The 18,744-nt window shown below is 54.8% G+C and overlaps 1 protein-coding gene across 9 annotated transcripts in view; it reads left to right on the top strand.

Annotated features, from left to right (window-relative positions):
- LOC105465258 (sideroflexin 5) overlaps nt 1-18,744 on the top strand; it is a 130,872-nt gene that overhangs the window by 97,705 nt on the left and 14,423 nt on the right. For 3 of the 9 annotated variants that reach the window (XM_011713582.3, XM_024787819.2, XM_011713587.3), the window contains exons 11-13: nt 3,989-4,104; nt 7,048-7,133; nt 14,140-14,257. In XM_011713582.3, the coding sequence (XP_011711884.2) occupies nt 3,989-4,104; nt 7,048-7,133; nt 14,140-14,257 (320 nt within the window). Of the gene's footprint in view, nt 1-3,988; nt 4,105-7,047; nt 7,134-8,213; nt 8,301-14,139; nt 14,258-18,744 lie in introns of all 9 variants that reach the window. The other 6 variants (XR_011611900.1, XM_011713586.3, XM_071076909.1 and 3 more) reach the window with 6 other exon arrangements.

The following is an 18,744-nucleotide window of genomic DNA, read 5'->3' as shown; positions in this document are numbered from 1 at the left end:
AGGTGACACTTGAATGAATGGGTACCTCTACACATGGCTGAATTCACACACATACAGGCAATTGTGTTGAGTAGCAGGTAAGGTTCCCTTCTCTGCCGACTTTCATTGTAAGGCACATCATGGTTTTTAAAACATTAAAATATGGGAAAGTGCATTGTAGAATTGAGGAGTTATGTAGTTTATTTTCCCCAAATCAGTAGCCCATTGCTACTGATGGTCCTTTCCCTGTGAGTTGATAGAACTGCTTTACCACCAATTAATTTCCCCGACAGATGGGTGTGTTACAGGACTAGTGCACTGCATTGATCTGCTTGTCTATTCCTGCCCTAGTTCAGGGGGCAGGCTCCCCTGTGATCTTTTGGAGAACTTTCTTGCACATTTGTCTTTCTGTCTACTGCTCTTTCTTCCTCCCCACACTGCCCCTTTTACACTGGGTGCTTCATTAGCTTTTCACAATCTGCATGATTTTGCATCGCAATGGGTTGGATGTGAGAACATCTGCAGCAGGCAAGAGCAAATTCTCTTCAGGACTTAACACTGAGCTTGCCATCATCAAGAAGCAATGTCTTTCTCTCTCCTTCTCTTTCTCTCTCTCTCATTCCTTGACATCTCCCACATTGCTGCTCAAACATCAGTTATGCCTGAGTCTTGAATGGTGTCAATCTGAGTTGAAAATGTGCCAGCTTCCTTAACATCATCACTAACAGGCTGCTTAATGAACCTGCTGATACCATCAATAGTAGATCTTGCTGGTGTGTTGGAGAGGAGACCCGTGCCCCAGGGTTGTGCGTGCTCTCGTTCTCTCTCTGTCTCTGTTTTTTCTTTTTTTTTCTCTCTCTTTCTCTCTCTGTCTCTCTCTGTATCATTTGCTTAGGCTCTCAGTGTCCCTGTCACAGGAGCTGGACTTGCCAGGAGTGGGATGGGAAGGATCAGGGACAGTTTGAAAAGGATATGGCAGAATTCAAAGTTCGAGATGAGCTCATGGAAATGAAATCACTATAACAGGCTGGCATTCCCATTGCTCAAGGGCATGGATGGCTGGTAGCCTGTGCATACGGTAGGTGCTTAATAAAGGCCAACCAATGCACACAGTCAACAGAAGAGATTGTAGGTCATGTGCCATCTATGTAGGCTGTAAGAATTGCCTGTTTCAAGGGAGGAGCCTGGGGGAGTACCATCATTCTGAGATGACTTTTAGGGTTTTCTCTGTCTTTTTTCCATCCAGGCAGCTTCAGAAATGTCCTGGAGGGGCTGGATGAGGGGAAGGAGGCTGGGTTTTTACTTCCTTTCATGCTTCATCTTTCATCTCAGTGGTTTTATGTTTGAACCAAAGCTGTCCTGCTCGCCCCATGTTTAATGTTTGGAGATTACAAGAAGGGAGTGAGATGCCATTGTGAGTCAGGGCTGGTCCACCACCACCTCCAGATCCACACTCTCTCTTCTCTTTGTCTCCCCTGTGCATACACACACAAAATCGGGGCTAGAGATGTTTCAGCTGTCCCCAGCTTCCCCTGACTTGGCATGGGCACAGGTGCAGAGGCTGACATTTTGTGTGAGCTCAGCCAGCACCCAGAAATCCTTAAATTCTGCCCCTCCTTTTATGCCAGGAGAAGCCGAGGTGGGGTTGGGGTGGCAATGGCTCAAGTCCCCAGAGTGAGCTGGTAGCTCCCGACCTTAGCAGGATGCTCATCTCCTGGACCACATTCCTGTATCTTTGCCTTTCCGGGAGTGGCGGCGGTGGTGGTATGGTGGACAGCTTCCTCAGAGGGCTGGGATTGATGCCTTTCAGGGCAGAAAACCACACTATCCTCTCAATGGTTTTCTCAGGTCTCCTGGGAACCGAGAGCCTGGCAGCCCCAACGGCATGGGGGATGCATAGCCTCCCTATGGCCACTAGAGGGCGTACCACTAACACAGAGGCCAGGTGGCTGCTTCCCAAGGCTACCCTGGGGGACCCTTCTGGGCCCTGAGCCCTGGACGCCTGGGGCTGAGGGGGGAGAGATATGGAGCCAGAATTGGAACCCAAGCCCGATGGCCCCAAACCCAGGCTCCCAACCCCTCCTGGTCATGCCCTGCTAACCAGATCTCCTTTACCTTGGATTCAGCTTCCTAATTCCGTCTGTCGCTGCCTATGGTGAAAACGAGGGTTTCTGAATGTCAGCAATGTTGACATATTTGGGGGCCAGATGATCCTTTGGTGAGGGGACTGTCCTGTGCCTTGCGGGATGTTTAGCAGCACCCCTGGCCTCTCTCCACTCAGATGCCTGCAGCAACCCCCGACCCCTAGATCTCAGTCACTGAAAATGCCCCCAGACATGGCCAAATGCCCCACAAAACCGCCCCTGGCAGACAGCGGCTCTTTAGGGCAGGTGAGCATGCCTGTTGTGGGGCAGGAGAGCCCGGGACGCAGAGGGACTGCCCATGGTTCCCACTGCGCTGAGCGTCGGTGGTAGCAGAAGAGATACTCGAAGATGGCGTGTGTGCTCTAAATACATTTTAGAACTGTATTTGGTCTCCTGCTTTTCTTCTCCAAAGACTGCAGAGCCTCTTGGTCTTCCCCTGTTTATTCCACCTCCCCATTTTAACGAAACAGGCGACTGAGGCCCCCGGGGTCTTAAGCCACACGTCACCCACAGAACCCTGTGCCCCAGCTGTGAGCACCCTGGACCGCTTGTTGGCTCAGGCCCCAGGAGCATCTGTGGTCTCCCTCCCACTCCGCCTGCCCACTAGGCCCCGCCACCCTCCAGCTCCCCAAACCCTGGTGCCCCCCCCACTGGAGGGAGGGGGAAGCAGCAGGTGTTGATGCTAATCAGCGTTCACAGCCCAGAACTGCAGTCGCTCCCAGGCTCACACACTCCCCAAAATTAAACACTCATTATACAAAATTAATTGACATTAATTAGCAAAAATTAAAACTTTAAACACAGCAAGGCGCTTTGGGGGGAGGAGTGAAGCAGGCAGACTCCGCATTTGTCACCCCCCACTCCCCACCTGCCCACCCCTCCCAGGTCCCCCCACTTCCATCCTGAAGCAGGGCTGGGAGAGTTCAGGCGGGGTCAACACCCACACTGTACCGGGCCACGGGGCCTGGCCCCGTCGTGTGAGTTCCAGACTGGGGGAGCAGAGAGAGGATCCCTGAGCTAGTCTGGTGGCCCCAGACTTCACCAACCAGTGCTTCACTAAGGAGCCGGGAACCCTCCCCTCGGCCCAGGTCCCCAAGATCTCAGATGGTGGAGGGGCCTAGCCAAAGGCAGGAACTCAACCATAGGAAGCAAGAATGGAGAAGGTCGGCCTTTAACTCAGCCCGCCGCTCCCCCCAACCCTCCTGCCCCGCTGGGTATTCAGAGGCAGAGGCGCTGTAGCCTTTCTGCTCTGTCCCACTCTGCTGTGTGACCTCAGAAAAGTCACTCTTCTCTGAGCCTCAGTGTTCCATCCATATGATGAGGGGGTGGTGCTGGGTGAACACTGAGGTTTCTGCCTCTCTGGCACCTGCTGTCAGGGAGGCAAATTTCTGAGAACTTGATTCACTCAGAGACTGGAGGGGCTGCATGTGAGACAGGCAGTTCAAGAGGATGGGGCAGCCCAAGGGCCCCAGTGATGGTGGAACATCAGGCCTCTCGGGGTCAGGGGGGATGCAACTTCAGGCCAGAGAGCCCTCCTAGATGGACACCCGCTTTGCCTGCCTAGACAGTCTGCCCTGGAGGGGAGGATAGCAATCCCTCGGTAAGTGGCCGCTTTCTGAGGCAGAACGGGTGTCCTCCCTAATACCTGTTCTTTTCTACTTCTGCTTACCAGGTTCCCAAGGTCCCCCAGATCCCTCAGCAGGCTGATAGGCGGGTGGACAACAGAACCACCCCTTCCCCAAGCTTTGCCCATGCATTTGAACACAGAGCCCCATGGCTTGGGTAGGGAGGAGCGCAGTGACCTCCCTCCAGGTGGAATGCCATCTTCCTCCTCATCCTGCTCTCTGCATCCCCTCTCTCTGCAGCCAGTGCCAATATCTGCAACGTGGTCCTGATGCGGTATGGGGAGCTGGAGGAAGGGATTGATGTCCTGGACAGCGATGGCAACCTCGTGGGCTCCTCCAAGATCGCAGCCAGACACGTGGGTCTGGGGGCTTGCAGGGTTGGGGAGGCCAGCAACAGGGAGGGGAGTAGTTTTCCCTTAGCGTGTGTCTTCCACAGGCTTCTATCCGGAGTACCCTTGCTTTGGCCTCTTGATGTCTCTTCTCACCCTGCCGCCACCTCCAATCTGCATGAGTCTGGGCCTCTGGCCTCCTGCCTGTTCCCCTGGACATGCCCTTGCTGCCGTGAAAAGTCCCTGTCTCTTGTTGCAGCCCCTCAGGACCCAGCTTCTAGCTTGTCTCACCCAGAGGAGGTGTTAATTGGTGAGGGCAGAGGAGACTCCCTCAGAGCTCTCTTCCCCCTCCCTCTGCCCAGGGCCCTGCCTCCCAGGCCTTCACATCCTCTTGAGGAAGCCAAGGAAAGCTTGGGAGGCCAGTGGTTTGTGGTTCTGGGTTAATAGGCACTTCTGCAGGTGAGAGCTCACCTGGGAGTGAGTGCCGTGCGTGAGGTCGAGGGATTTGAGGCTTGCAGAGGTTTGGAGGATATTTTGTTACAAGACCTTCTTTCACCCCTGGTTTCATAGGCTCAGCCACTCTAGCAATTGCAGTTTAAAAAATGAAAACACGGGCTGGTCACGGTAGCTCATGTCTGTAATTCTAGCACTTTGGGAGGCCAAAGTGGGTGGATCGCCTGAGGTCAGGAGTTCGAGACCACCCTGGCCAATATGGCAAAACCCTGTCTCTGCTAAAAATGCAAAAATTAGCCGGGCGTGGTGGTGGGCACCTATAATCCCAGCTACTCAGGAGGCACAGGCAGGAGAATTGCTTGAACCCGGAGGGTAGAAGTTGCAGCCGAGATCACGCCACTGCATTCCAGCCTGGGTGAAAGAGTGAAACTCCATCTCAAAGAAAAAAAAAAAAAAGAAAACACAGTCCATGTGTACATCTCCCTCTGCTTTCCTAGCCTTTGTCCTGATGGTGGTTAGTGGCTCCTCTTGCTGCCCCCTGGGCTCTGGCTTCTGTGCTGGGCATGGGGCAGGGTGGGTGCTGGCGGGGAGCCATGAGGTAGTCGAGCATGCATCCCTGTTCCAGCCACTGTCCTCATCAGCTCCCATGAGGGCCCCAAGCCTTACCCCAGTCATGTGGTCTTCTCAATCAGACTTTGGTCTAGGAAGAGCTCTCTCCAAGTCAGTGCCCCTCCAAGGTTTTTAGGGCAAGGGGTTGGGGGTGTCATGCCTACATTGCATCCTCTGCTCCCTGCACTGGCACTGGACCCTCCTGTCATTCCCATACCTGTTCTGGAGACTAGAGGGGCCTCTCCCAGGCCTTCCTGAGGCTGACCATGAAGAGCCCAGGTTCCATGGGGGAAATGTTCAGCCCTGAGCCCATCATGAGAGTGGATTTAGCCTCAGTTTCCCACCTGTCCTCAACTTCCTATCCCAGCCTTGTTCTTTTTCCCCAACCCCCCTGAGGGAGGACAGCCGTGATAACTCCTCTCAGCGTTACACAGCAAGGAAACCCAGGCGGTCTGAGCTCCCTTCAGCCTGGCTTGCTTAGTTCTTTGCTGTCTGGGGAAGGACTCCAGGCATCTGTGGGCTGTGAGCCGCTCCTGGAGCCTCTTCTGGGGACCGGAGCTTGTGGGGTTAAAGGAACTCACCACAGTGGCTGTCGGAGCTCAGAATTGCCACTGAGCTGTGCTGTGGCCAGGGACACCGCTACCCCAGGAATCCCTTGGGAGCCCCTGGAGCAAGGCCCCAGGCAGATCCTCAGGGAAACCCTGCAGATGCCCTACTGAAGCATACCTCCCTTATAGAACCAACCTCTTGTCACTGAGAAAGACTCATCCAGAGCCAAGAGACACAAGATCTTGCAAATCTTTGTCTTTAAGAGATTTAAAAAAAAAAAAACCAGAAAACAAAAAGGAGGCTGGGTGCGGTGTCTCACACCTGTAATCCCAGCATTTTGGAGGCTGAGGTGGGCGGATGACCTGAGGTCAGGAGTTTGAGACTAGCCTGGCCAACATGGCGAAACCGCATCTCGACTAAAAAATGCAAAAATTAGCTGGGTGTGGTGGAGTGTGCCTGTAATCCCAGCTACTCAGGAGGCTAAGGCTGGAGAATTGCTTGAACCCAGGAGGCGGAGGTTGCAGTGAGCTGAGATCACGCCACTGCACTCCAGCCTGGGCAACAGAGGAAGACCCTGTCTCAAAAACAAACAAACAAACAAAAAACACCAACAACAAAAATGGTAAATTCCAGAAGCTCAGTCCTCCTTTGGCTCCATGAGCCCTACTGGCTCAACAGGCCCCAGCTGTGTGTGCCGGCCTTGCTTTTAGAGCTGCTCCCCAGCCCCTATGCACACAGTATGTGAGGCTGTGCCCACCATCCCCAGGGTACTCGACCACCTCCCTGAGCACTGCCCTTTCCTGGGGCTGCCTGGGTGTTCCCCACGTGTGGCAGGTGGTGGGAATCTGCTCTTCTCAAATGTGTGTGGTAAGAACAACAGTGGAAGCCGGGCATGGTGGCTCACGCCTGTAATCTCAGTACTTTGGGATGCTGAGGCAGGCAGATCACCTGAGGTCAGGAGTTTGAGACCAGCCTGGCCAACAAGGCGAAACTCCATCCCTTCCCTACTAAAAATACAAAAATTAGCCAGGCTTGGTAGTGTGCACCTGTAATCCCAGCTACTCAGGAGGCTGAGACAGGAGAATCACTTGAACTTGGAAGCGGAGGTTGAAGTGAGCTGAGTTCACACCACTGCACTCCAGCCTGGGAGACAGAGCAAGACTCTGTCTAAAAAAAGAAAGAAAGAAAGAAAAAAGGAGACCAGTGTTTTTGGTTGTGTGGAATGCAGCTTCCTGAGCAATCCCATGAATAATGCCATTCAGACACACCTGTGTTGTGGTGGCACACACCTAGGGTGGGTGTGCTGTCCCGTCCCCGGCCGTCAGGCCCCTCTTACCACAGCCTCTGCCTGCCCCTCAGGCCCTGCTGGAGACGGCGCTGACGCGAGTGGTCCTGCCCATGCCCATCCTGGTGCTACCCCCGATCGTCATGTCCATGCTGGAGAAGTGAGTTGGGACAGCCAGCATGGAGAGGCCACTGTGGGGGAGGAGGAGGAGAAGGAGGGGGAACCAGCTGGCCCAGGCAAGGGATGAGGGGGCGGCAGGAAGCCTGCCCCAGTTTGTGTAGAGGGTGGAAGGTGTCTTGCTCTGTCTTGGACTCTCCAGGTAGTGCCACGGAATCACTCTGTGAGAATTCTTGGACTTTCACTATGCAGGACCCTGGGCTAGGTGCCGCAAGGGATACCAAGATGACAGCGCTGGCCCTCCCCTGAGGAGCTGGCAGTTCTGGGGTGTGTGTGTGTGTGTGCACATAGGCTCACATGCTCTCAGTGAATAGTGCAGGACCATTTGTGAAGGCAGAGTCTGAGGATTCAGGTAGGAAGACTAGATTCGGGTAGGTATCTGCTGTGGGGCAAATCACCACCTTACTGAGCCTCAGTTTCTCTGCTTGTAAAATACAAATAGTAATAGCCTCCTGCCCCCTCAGAGGGATGTTCTAAGCACTCATATCTGTCATGACTGTAAAGAAATGAGGGAGCATAATAACAGTAGTGGAGTGATTCTATTAACGAATGAGTGAGTGCGAAACTGAAGGGGCGGACTGGAAGGCTGCCCGGAGAGGGCAGGCCCTGGGAGAAGGCAAGGGGCAGGGGAGGGTCCCCTAGGTGGAGGGAGCCTGGAGGTACAGACCCGTGGCTTGTCAGTTGACAGCAAGGAGACCCTACCCCATGGGGACACCTCAAGACAGCAGCTGGAATTGGGGGCGTGTGGTATAAGGACGGGGATAGGGGGTACTCCATCTGGGGTTATGGGGCAAAGGATTCTTCCCTGTTTGGGGACTTTCTTACTCCCACAGTATGAATTATAATAACAAGTGACATTTATTAAGCACTTGTATATTGCAGTCCTCTCTCAGTCAGGTTTCTGCCCGAATGCCGCCTCCTCAAAGAGGCCTTCCCTGACCACCCCATGAGAAGTGACCATTTCTCACTATTTCCTTTCCCTTGAGTCCTTTATTTTTCTTACAGCCCTTATCCATATCTGAGATTGTTCCTCTAGTTGTGCATTTTCTGTCTGCTCTACTAGAATGTCATCTCCATGAGGCACGTCCATCTTTTTGTTCACTGCCCTGCCCAGCATCTAGCACAGTTCCTGCCACAGAGTAGATGCTCAGTAAGTGTTTGTTGAAAGGATGAATGAGTGAGTGAATGAATCCTCTCATTTCCCTTCAGGACAGCACAATAAGGTAAGTATAATATCCTCATTCTACAGCTGAGGAGAGGAAGGCAAAGACAGGCTATATCATCCACTTACGGTCACGTACTAGGAAATAGCAGAGCCAGTGGTGGCTCAGGAGTGCAGCTGCAAATCTTAGTCTCTTCAAACCACACTGGCTGCCTCTTACATCTTCAGGTCACAACCCACAATCCTGTGTTTGAGCCCTGCCCTGTGTGGAAATGGGAAGAGTAGATTTGGGGTCTGATCTCAGGAAGCCTGTGTGTTTATAAGGGTGATGGGCAAGACCCGTTACCCAGGTCAGCTGCAGGTGAGAGCAGGCAGTGTGTGAACTTGGCCAAGGTGACCTTGAGAAGAGGGAGCACCGTGGGACCGGCAGCAAGGAGGGCTGGTCCCCAGAGAGGGGCTGTGGCCGACCCAGAGAGCAGGATAGAATTTTTGTGGAAGGGCGGGCTTTCTGGGCAGGGTGTAGGCCTGTGGTGTGGACACTGAGGTGTCCAGCCTAGCCATAATGAAGTGTGCTCATGGGGCCAGCTGAGGAAGGGTCCTGTGTGCCCAGCTGAGATGATCCCTCTCTCACCCTAGAAGAGGGCAGAGGCTCTGGGGGTTCCTGAGCATGGGCATGGTATGGTGAGCGCTGGGATTAAGAAAATTCGCGTGGTATGAAAGTTTGCAACAGACAAAAATAAACAGGGCAGGGTCTTTCGTGCCCCTGACTCTCGTATACATAGCCCCTTCGTGAACTGAAGTTGCCCCTGAATACCAGTGACTGCAAGTACATACAGGGAGCCAGCGGGGCAAGGTGGTTCTTCTGTCCTTGAGACGACTGAGTCCTGAACCTTGGAATTCTGAAGCAGGTTCAGTGAGCAGCGCTTACTCTGTTACTTGTACCACAAGTCCAGTGAGGTAGAACACTTGCACGAGTCAAGCGAAGCAACTTTATTACTCACAGATAGGCCTCGGGGACAATGGACGCCTACCACTCAAGGCAAGCTGGTGCCCCACAGCTCGAGAAAGCTGCCCAGGGAGGATGGAGTCTTCTCCACCCGCGTACCACATCACACTGCAACTGAGGGAGCCTGGGAGCACTCCACCCTGGGGTTTCCACCCTGGGGACATCAGCTTGCTGTGCTAAAGTGTTGCAGGACATCCTGTTCCAGAAGAGGTGGGAACATGAGCCCAGGCTGTCCCAGACAAGCCCTCCTTATCTCAAGATGTTGCATTCCCAACACATCCTACAGCTATCCTGAGAACTACAAGAAGGCGGGGGTGGGGTGTGAAGCTGGGTCAGCCATGCTCATCCAGGGACCTGTCCTTCTGCAAGAATTTGGGGGAAAACATGCTCTGCGATGCCTTCCCAGTTGGCAGAGATATTTGCAGAAAGTGGAATGATGGTTAGTGTCCCATTAACTTGGGGGCTTAAACTTGGCTTTGGGAGTCATGGTGAAACAGGAAAAGTTCCCTTGTCCCCCTCAAAGGGAGTGTGATGGGGGTGTGGCTCACTTCTTCAGGGCCCTGCTGCTCAAACCTCTAAGGGAACATACAGACGTTGGGGAGGCTGTGGAGCTCCGACCCCACCGCAGTGTCTAGGGGTGAATGTTTACAGCTGAAGCCCCAGTATCGCGAGGACAGAAGGCTTTCTGTATCCCAGGATTTCTTGCCTTGGTGTACTGAAAGAATTGGGTCACACATGGGCTTGGAGATTGAGTGCGAGGTTTCATTGAGTGGAAGTAGCTCTCAGCAGACTGGGGAGCCAGAAGGGAGATTGGTTTTCCCCTGGAGTTGGGCTGCTTGGTGGCCCAGGCTGTCCTCTGACTGCCCCAGCCAAACTCCGCATCGTTCTGCCAGTTGGTGGCCTGCCAGCATCTGTCCGTGTCTGCCAGCGTGCTCCCCTCGATGTCTTGCTGTCCAGCTGCTTGTGTGTTCCTCCACTGATGTGCTCCTCTGGACGTCCAGCTTTAGGCACAGGATCAGGGGGTGTGGCAGGCCAGGGTGGTCTTGGGAAATGCAACATTTGGGCAGGAAAACAAAAATGCCTGTCCTCAGTTAGGTCCGTGGGCACAGGCCTGGGGGTGGAGCCCTAGCCAGAGACCACGCCCTTCCCTTCCCCCTTCTGTATCCATGGGAAGTGGGGTGATTATTCTGGGTCTGAACCTGCCCAGCCTGGGACCTCCCTAGTGTCTGGGATGCCACATACTCTCACATTTCAGCCTCCAAAGGAGCCCCTCTGATAAGGTGATAAGAGGTCAGAGTTTGGTGCTGTTGGCAGCCTCATGTTTCATTGATCCTTCTCTGGAGTTCCTTGGAGGGTCCCTGGGGAAAACAAAAGTTCAGCCCAGGGTCCCCCAAGAAGATGAAGATGAATTAAGACCCAGTTTGTGACCTTGGAGGCTTGCCAATCTCACATGTACTCTGGAAGTGCAGGGACTGTGTGGTAGGAGAGGCAGAGCAATGTGGCAGAGTGAGCTGAGGCTCTGGTAGGAAAACAAAATCTAGGTTCCTGCTCCACCTCTTTCTGCCAGTCTGATGTGGTTGTGGAGCCTCCCTCAGCCTCAGTTTCCCACCTGGAAAATGAGGACACTGCCCCTTCATCACCTTGTTTGTTGGGGCTTTGCATTTTGCACCATCCAGCAGCTCTTCGGCTCTTTGCAGGGTCCCTGCCACGCACCCTGCCTTTGGGTGCAGGGGCACTAGTGCAGGGCTTCCGCTGAGGAGGCTGAAGAGGAAGGCAGCCCCCACCCTTGGGGAGCCCCTGTTGGGTGAGGGAGTCGGGACAGCCAAGGAAAAAAGACAAAAGAACACTTACAAAGCAGCCTATGTGCAAATTAATGGAGTGCAAACTAAAACTGTGCTCCAAGTGCTGAAGGAATGCACAGCAATGGGGGGACAAGCTGTTGTGTGGCGGCCGTGGCTGGGACCTGCCTTGCTTCGCCTCTGGCCTCAGTTGATACTCTGGGAGCCAAGGTCCCTGGGCTTCCTGCTGGGAAGAGAAAGGTGGGAGCTCAGCGTGCTCAGTTGGCCTTGACTCTGAGACAGAAAGGTAAAGAATCTCAAGTCAGAAGCAGAGGAGCTTCCATCCCCAGCCCAGAGCACTGGGCTGCCTCGGGGGGGTGCAGTACACTGGGTGCCATCCCTCCCTCTCCACCACCCTCCAGCTCCCCTTAGTGCTCCAGGGGTTCACACTTGACACCCTTCCTGCAGCACCAACCATGCTGAGGAGGAAGCTGGGCCCAGGGCTGCTGGATCAGGAGGGCTCTAGCTGGCTCAGCCCCAGCCCAGCCTCCCTGGCACTGGAATGAAGGGCCAGCAGAGGCACCAGGCTGAGTCTGAGTTGGCTCCAGGTCCAGGCCACAGCCCTGAGTCCGCTCCCCCAGCTTCCTTTACTCCCCGGGCTCCAGGTCTTTCCTTTCTCCCAGGTGTTCGCACATCTCTCCATCTGCATATTTTAACTCTCCCAGCTGCCTTTCCCATCCCTCCTTGCCATTTTCCTCCCCCCTCCCCTCCCCGTGGCCTGCTATGTTTGCTCTCTGGCCCGCTCTGGACTGGGGCTTCTGAGGCTCCTGTTTCAGCCTCAGGCCTACCTCCTTCCTGAGCTGGGAGCCCAGGCCTGGGGCTTCTTGGACCTCTTTCCTGCTGAGTACTTCAGCCAGCCACCCTGAGAGGAGCCTTGGTCACAGCCCCACAGGAAGAGGGTCTGTCCAGTGTCCCCACCAGCAGGTCCCGAGGACTGAGCCCATGGCCTGCTGTTCACCTGCCAGCGGGGGAGCTTCTCTCTTTCTCACCCTTCACTGCTCTCAGGGCTGTGGGCAGGGACCCTCGGGGCTGTGCTTCCAGGGACTCCACACCCTCTAGTCACTGCCACTGGAACAGGAGGGCAGCCCCATCCTTCCACAGCCTCCTCCAAGCGGGGGCTCCGGGCCCTGTATGAAGCTTGGAGAATGAGACTTGTGTCCCCTGCTCCTCCTCGTCTTGCTTGAGAAGTTCATCTCAGGGCCCTCTCAGCCTTACTCAGGCTAGCATGGAGTAGCATGGACTAGCATGAGTAGCATGGACTAGCATGGAGTAGAGAGAGAGGATGGTGATGCTGGATGGGCGTTGGAGGATCAGAGGGGTTTGAGCTTGATTTAGGCACCTTGGTCCTGCTGTTCAATCCTGTGGAAATTCCCCTTTCCAATAACTTAATTCAGGCCAAATTTAGCAGCTGGACAAACCTTGCGGTTTGGGCCAGTGGGAATGGCTGGAGGACAGGTGGGCTACGAGGATCCTACCTTCCTGCAGGTAACATGAGCAATAACAACAGCAATAATGACACGTAATTTCTGAGCACTTACTGCGTGCCAGGCCAGGGCTGACCCCTTTGCTAGCATAGGATTTGCAAGTAATGGCATCTTTATTAATACCTGAGCAGGAATATCCAAGGCCAGGGTTTGTCAGAAGTGTGGTCTGGGATCACCACCTTAGACTCATGGAGGGTTGATTAAAATGCACATTTCCAGGTCCAGTGCCCACTGAATCAGGCTTTCATGGTTGTAAGCAGCCCTCAGGCATTTGCATTTTTAACCAGCTGCCCAGCCCATCTGATGCACTTTAACTTTTGAAAACTACTCCCAATTTTGCTATCTTCTCGGGGCCAGCTGCTGTTGGGATTCTTGTCTCAAGAGGTGAGGGTATATGGGGTTTACTGCCCCCACATTGGGGCTCTGCCCCTCGGAGGGCCCCTTACCTGCCTGTGGCCATTGTCAGCCCTGCTGGGGGCAGCGGACAACACCCTGGATTATTTCCACTTCACACCAGGAGCCTGTCACGCAGTGGCTGACAGTTACTGAGGTCAGCCTTAGTGCCTGCCCAACACCCGCTGGCAAATAGTCTAGTCATCCCAGGCCTCCCCAGGTGGAATGCTGTGGTCCCCGCTGAAGGGCCTAGTGTATTAAGCACAACAGGAAGCTCCAATGAACACAGTGCAGGCACATTGGCCAGCTGGTATATCCCCACGCTGTCTGGGGAGCCTGGGCCCTGGAGGAAGGTTTATCATGCCCCCTCCCATGCCCAGGAAACCAGCTCCGAAGCCAGCCATGGGGAGAGGGTGCCAGCTGTGTTGTGTTGGTGATGAAGCTGGCAAAGGGGACCAGCTGGGTTGACAGCACCCTCAGGGAGTCGGGTCCAGGCAGCAGCTCTGCCAGCCTCCTGCAGACTTGGCCTTGGATGAGTCACTGCCCCTCTGTTGCCCTTGGGTTGAAGTTGCCCTTGGGTTGAAGGTGGCCAGTGCGGTGTCTTCTGTTCTCACACATAGAGGACGATCACCCCCTCCTGGCTGGTGCGTGCCCATGTTTATGTGCTTTGTCGTCTCCCCTGAACTTGGCACCTACTCTGGTTTCTTTGCTGTTTAATTATGTGCTGCCCTCGAGAGCAATCTTACCTTCCTATGTGTCTCCCCAGGAACAGGGGCCGACAGCCTCTTCTAGTGGCTCTCCCACATAGGGCCTTCTTGGCACGGGGCTGGATGCATGGTGGGTGGGTGCCCCGAAAGTGCTCATTCGTGACCTGAGTAGTTGAGGTTTCAGCCAGCGATGCCCTTCAAGGCAGGGCCTTGGGATGGGGTACCCATCGGGAAAGGCCCCAAAGACAGAACTCCGCTATATCTGTTTAGCTGCACACTGGCACTGCCCCAGAACCATGCTTCCTGGGCCCAGAGACACAGTGGGACCCAGCATGGTGGCTGGCAGCCAGCCCACCCCACCTTCGGGTCTCATGGGGCTCCCTCCTCTCTCCCCCACAGGACGTCTCTCCTGCAGGCGCGCCCCCGGCTGCTCCTCCCTGTGCAAAGCCTCGTGTGCCTGGCAGCCTTCGGCCTGGCCCTGCCGCTGGCCATCAGCCTCTTCCCACAGATGTCAGAGGTCAGTGGGGAGGGGCTCAAGGGCAGGGCAGGGGGTGCTGTTTGGTGATTTCTGAACAAATACTCATACCGTGCCGACACCTTAGCGCTGTGCTAGGCACTGGGGCTGGAACCATAAATGAGGCTGGCCCAGGCTCTGGCCCTCAGAGTGGGGGTCACGCAGTCAACAGGGTGATTAAACAGAGGCCAGGAGATGATGAGCCAGGAGCGTTAGGGTGGGAGAAGCTCCACTGGGTGTGGAAGGAGACAGCAGACCAAACTGAGCCTAGAGGGAAGTGACATTTCACTGGGACTGGGAGTGTGGCTGGAGTTGGCCAGATGAAAAGGGGTGGCGGGGGGAGATGTGAGGTCTGCGGACACCTGGTGTGAAGTTTCTGAGGTAAGGTAGCACATGCCATGTCCAAGAGCTGACCAAAGTCTGCAGCACGACCAGGGAGTGCAGCAAAGTGACGTGGCCCGGGAATGAGGGGCTGGGGCTGGGTGGTGTTGGGAACTTGGAAGCCAGAACAGAGAGGGTGAATATTCTCCTAAGGGCTGTGCAAGGCAGAACACAGATTCCTGATTCTGAGTGGCCCCTGTGCTGCCGCGTGGGACTGGGTTGGAGCTCTGGAGAAGGAACCATCAGGAGGCTATGGCGGGCATCCAGTGAGCGGTGATGGTGGCTTGGACCAGGCTATTGGCAATGGGCATGGAGAGAAGTGGGTCCCTAAAGAGGGAGTCAGGAGGCGGCTTCTTTGGGATTCGATGAAGAGCTGTATGTGGTGGGAGGGAACGGGAGCCGGAGGATGTATGCTGACTTTGTGGTTTTGAATGACCAGGCAGATGTAGGTGCTTAACGAGATGGAGCCAGGCAGGGGCAGGTTCAAGGGAGGGCAGCGGGTCAGTTGGATGGACAGGCAGGGTTGAGGAGCCTTTGGGATGTTGGCTGTGGGTCTGGAATGAGGAGAGACACCTGGGCTGGAGGGATAGAAGTAGAGGCTCCCAGCATGACAACAGTGCTAGAATCGAGGGTGGTGGGTGAGGCCCCTGCTCTGGCGGGGTCCAAGGACAAGCAGCCAGGGTGGTGAGGGCAGAGCCGGGCCATGTGTGATCAGGGTGGGTGGGCATCCGCAGGGTCAGACCCTCCCGAGAGGTCACACTCGGTGAGATTACAGAGTATCTATTGGTGTCTCAGGCAACGTAGTCAAACCCTGTCCCCAAAGAAGGGACCCAGGTGACAAGTGAGGGGAAAAAATGAGAAAGCCACAACAAGATGTGGGATCAGGAGGGGCTTTTATGTACGTATCTATCCTTGTTTAAAAATGGGAGAGACAGGGGCTTGGTCAATGCAGTAGGGAAGGCACCAGGAGAGATGTTGAGGACACTGAGAGGACGATGTTGGGAAAGTCCATGAAGAGGAGGGGGGGACCAGAGCACAGACGAGGGGATCAGCCTTGGCATGGGGAGACCCCTCCCCACTTCAGTAGGTGGAAGAGGAGTGGGGTGGGAGGAAGATGCTGCTGGGGGCAGGGTTCGGGGTGGGGAAATTGAAGAAGTTGTTCCAGTGGCTCCTGTGTTCTTGTGACTGAGCAGAGAGGAGAGAGCAGGATGGGGAAGGGGCGGGAGGTCAGAGGTCTGAGGACACAGAGAAGGGGTGAGACATCCAGGGGAGAATGAGAGGTGAGGGAGGCTGAGCAGCACGTGGTCTGGGGGTGCGGCTGGGGCCCGTTCACCAGGAGGTGCTATGGGCCAGTACAGGGAGGGCCACAGATCCTTTCTGCTGGGGTTCTGTCAGGTTGGGGGTAGGGGGTGCTGAGAGATGGGTGACAGCACAGAGGAGCAGAGGACCACGGGATCCACACTGGGTTGGAGTGAAGGTGGGAGCTAAGCTGAGGGGGAGGACCCAAGAGGGCCAAGATGTCTGCACTGAGCTCACAAGAAGGCGGGGGCTGTGGCGCTTCCAAAACTATGATTTCACCACGGACCTGCTTCAGGCAGGGCCCCAAGAGAGGTGGGGGAGAGGTGAGGGTTCCTGAAGACAAGTCAGGGAAGTGAAAACAAGAGGCCGGGGGTGTTGGGGCTGCGAGGGCTGGAGACCCAGGCTCTTAGAGCAGGAGGAGGGGGTGACCCGCCTTAGGCCTCACCGTCCCTGGAAGGCGAGAAATGGGGTGGCTTCCTTCCAGAGCCCCAGAGTTTGAGGAGGAGACTCTGTGGGAGGAGTGGGGCTCCTGTCTTGGGAGCCACCATTCAAGGCATACCAGGACTAAAGCCAGCAGGACCTCATCTCGTGCCCACAGGGCCCAGCCTTGTCATGGGTGCTGGGATGCTCCTTCCCCCACCTCCCACCCTGGGAAAGCTGCAGCCTGGGACTCCAAATGGAGCCATGGGCTCTGGGTTACCTAGGAGCCCTGAAGAGGGAAGGGCGGGTATTTCTCAGTGATCTCTGATATCCCTGTCCCAGCCCAGCACTCCCCGAAGCCATTGCATCTGTCTGTGCAATCAGCCTGAGCCCAGGGTCCTAGACCAGGGCCAGAGTCACCCATGTGCTTGTAGGTACCTCTGCGCTTCTTGCAGCTGTCATAACTCCACCTGCCTGCACAGAGAAGGGACCCGGGCAAAGACAACACATGATGCGGAATCAGAGACCCTCCTAGCTAGAAGGATTTTCAAGGCCATCAAGTTTACCTTGCTCCTGGCTGTGCTGGGCAAATGGTGGCCCAGAAAAGCCATGGGACCAGCCCAAGGTTGCAGAAGCCAGGTGCCGATAGGAGAGGAAACACCAGAGGCCCGCAGTCCAAGTCCAGGCCCCTAGGAGGTGCTACATCTGATCGTTTCCTGTGGCTGAGTTTCTCTCCCTAGACAACCACCTTACCTACCTTGGGACAGCCAAGAGAAGAGGAAGCTGGGGGCTGCACTGTGGTGTGGAAGGGTCTAGAAGTGCTGTAGGTCTTTGGCAGGTGTTCCTCTGGGGCATATAATGGGGAGATGGCTACCATTCATCCGCCCAGGCCTCCAGGTCTGGCTGCAAAGCAGTGATGGAAAAGTGAGCCACCCTGGTCTCACAGATGCTGCAGGTCAAAGCCCAGGCTCCCCTCTCCCCACATGCCTACTTCAAATAGACATGGGAGTTAGTTCTTCTGAATATTTAACCAGAGTCCCTCTTATTGCAATCCGAGTCTCTTTCTCTAGATTGGGAAGAGGATAGTCATTGCATGTTAAGTCTTTGTCCTCTGGGAAGGGAGGGTAGAGGCAGGATTTTCAGAGCTCTCTCCTCGACTACGTGGATCCCAACAAGATGCAGAGTAGCCTGGGCATTATGGGGTGTTTGGAGCCCTGTTTGGGACCCATGGCACCAAAGCCTTCAGCCAACTTGCTGAGAGGGCCTTGTTTCCCCATTCACTCTCCCAATTCTCCCTAACAAGTTGCTTCTTCTGCCATACAACGATCATGTCTCAAGTCCCAGAAGCCAGTGGAATTTGCCACAATAAGTCTGGACTTGCTTGGGCTGACCCAACCTTGCCAAAAGCCACCAAGGTTGTCAACAGAAGTAATCACTGGAACACCAATTAATTAATCAGGGGACTCGGAGATAGAATTTAGGAACTAGTTCCTAGAATGGCTGACCTGCAGTGATTGGTGTGGAGTTTCCAACTCACTAACCCCAGAGATTAAGGCAAGGACTTCAATCCTTCCTTCAGTTCCTGGGGGAGAGTTTTGTCTGCTAATTTCTGCCTATTAAAATGGTACTGAGGGTCAAATTGCAAATAATAATGGCTACCATTTGCCAGATATCTATTGGACCAGGCAGCATGCTGGGAGCTCGGCGTGCCTTACTGTATTAAGTCTTCCTAATGCCATTTAAGTCTAAATCATTGAACATCAAAAGATGATTCCTAGACAGTCAGATGGTTCTGGGGAGAGAGTTTGGCCGGAGATACGGAATTCAGTGCATGGGGGGAGTTGAAGTTGAGAAAGGGGATGCAGTCAACTATAGGAGGAAATAAAAACCATCAAGAAGGGGAAGAAGCAGCCAAGGGCACAGGGAGAACCCGGATGGAGTAGCTTCATGGAAGCTGAGGACTCGGGCGATTCAAAGAGGAGGGGCTCTCTGCAGAGTGGGTGAGTGCAGAGAGGACTAGGAGTGGAGGAGACTTAGGTGGCATAGCTAGACATGGCAGTCTAGGAGGCAACATGGTAGTCAGTTTTTTCTTTGTTCAAAGAATTGAGCTCAGGGATGGGGAAGGTGGGAGAACAGCAAAGAAATTGTGAGATAGAGGTTGGGGGGCTTGGAGAGAGGGCAGCGATGGGGAAGGAATGCCCAGAGCCCAAGGCGGGAAGGCATGGCCTCCGTGGAGTCCCTGGGTCCAGTGAGTAGAGGGGGCTACCTGGCTGTGGTGGAGAAATGGGGGCCTAGATCCTGAGAATTCTCCAAGGTAGGTACCAATATTTCTTGTTTACCAATGAGGAAACTGAGGCACATTGAGTTTAAGTACCTTGTCCAAGATCCAA

Source organism: Macaca nemestrina, chromosome 13, assembly GCF_043159975.1.
Source record: "Macaca nemestrina isolate mMacNem1 chromosome 13, mMacNem.hap1, whole genome shotgun sequence".
Lineage (NCBI taxonomy): Eukaryota > Metazoa > Chordata > Mammalia > Primates > Cercopithecidae > Macaca > Macaca nemestrina.
This window is presented reverse-complemented; position numbering and strand designations above follow the sequence as displayed.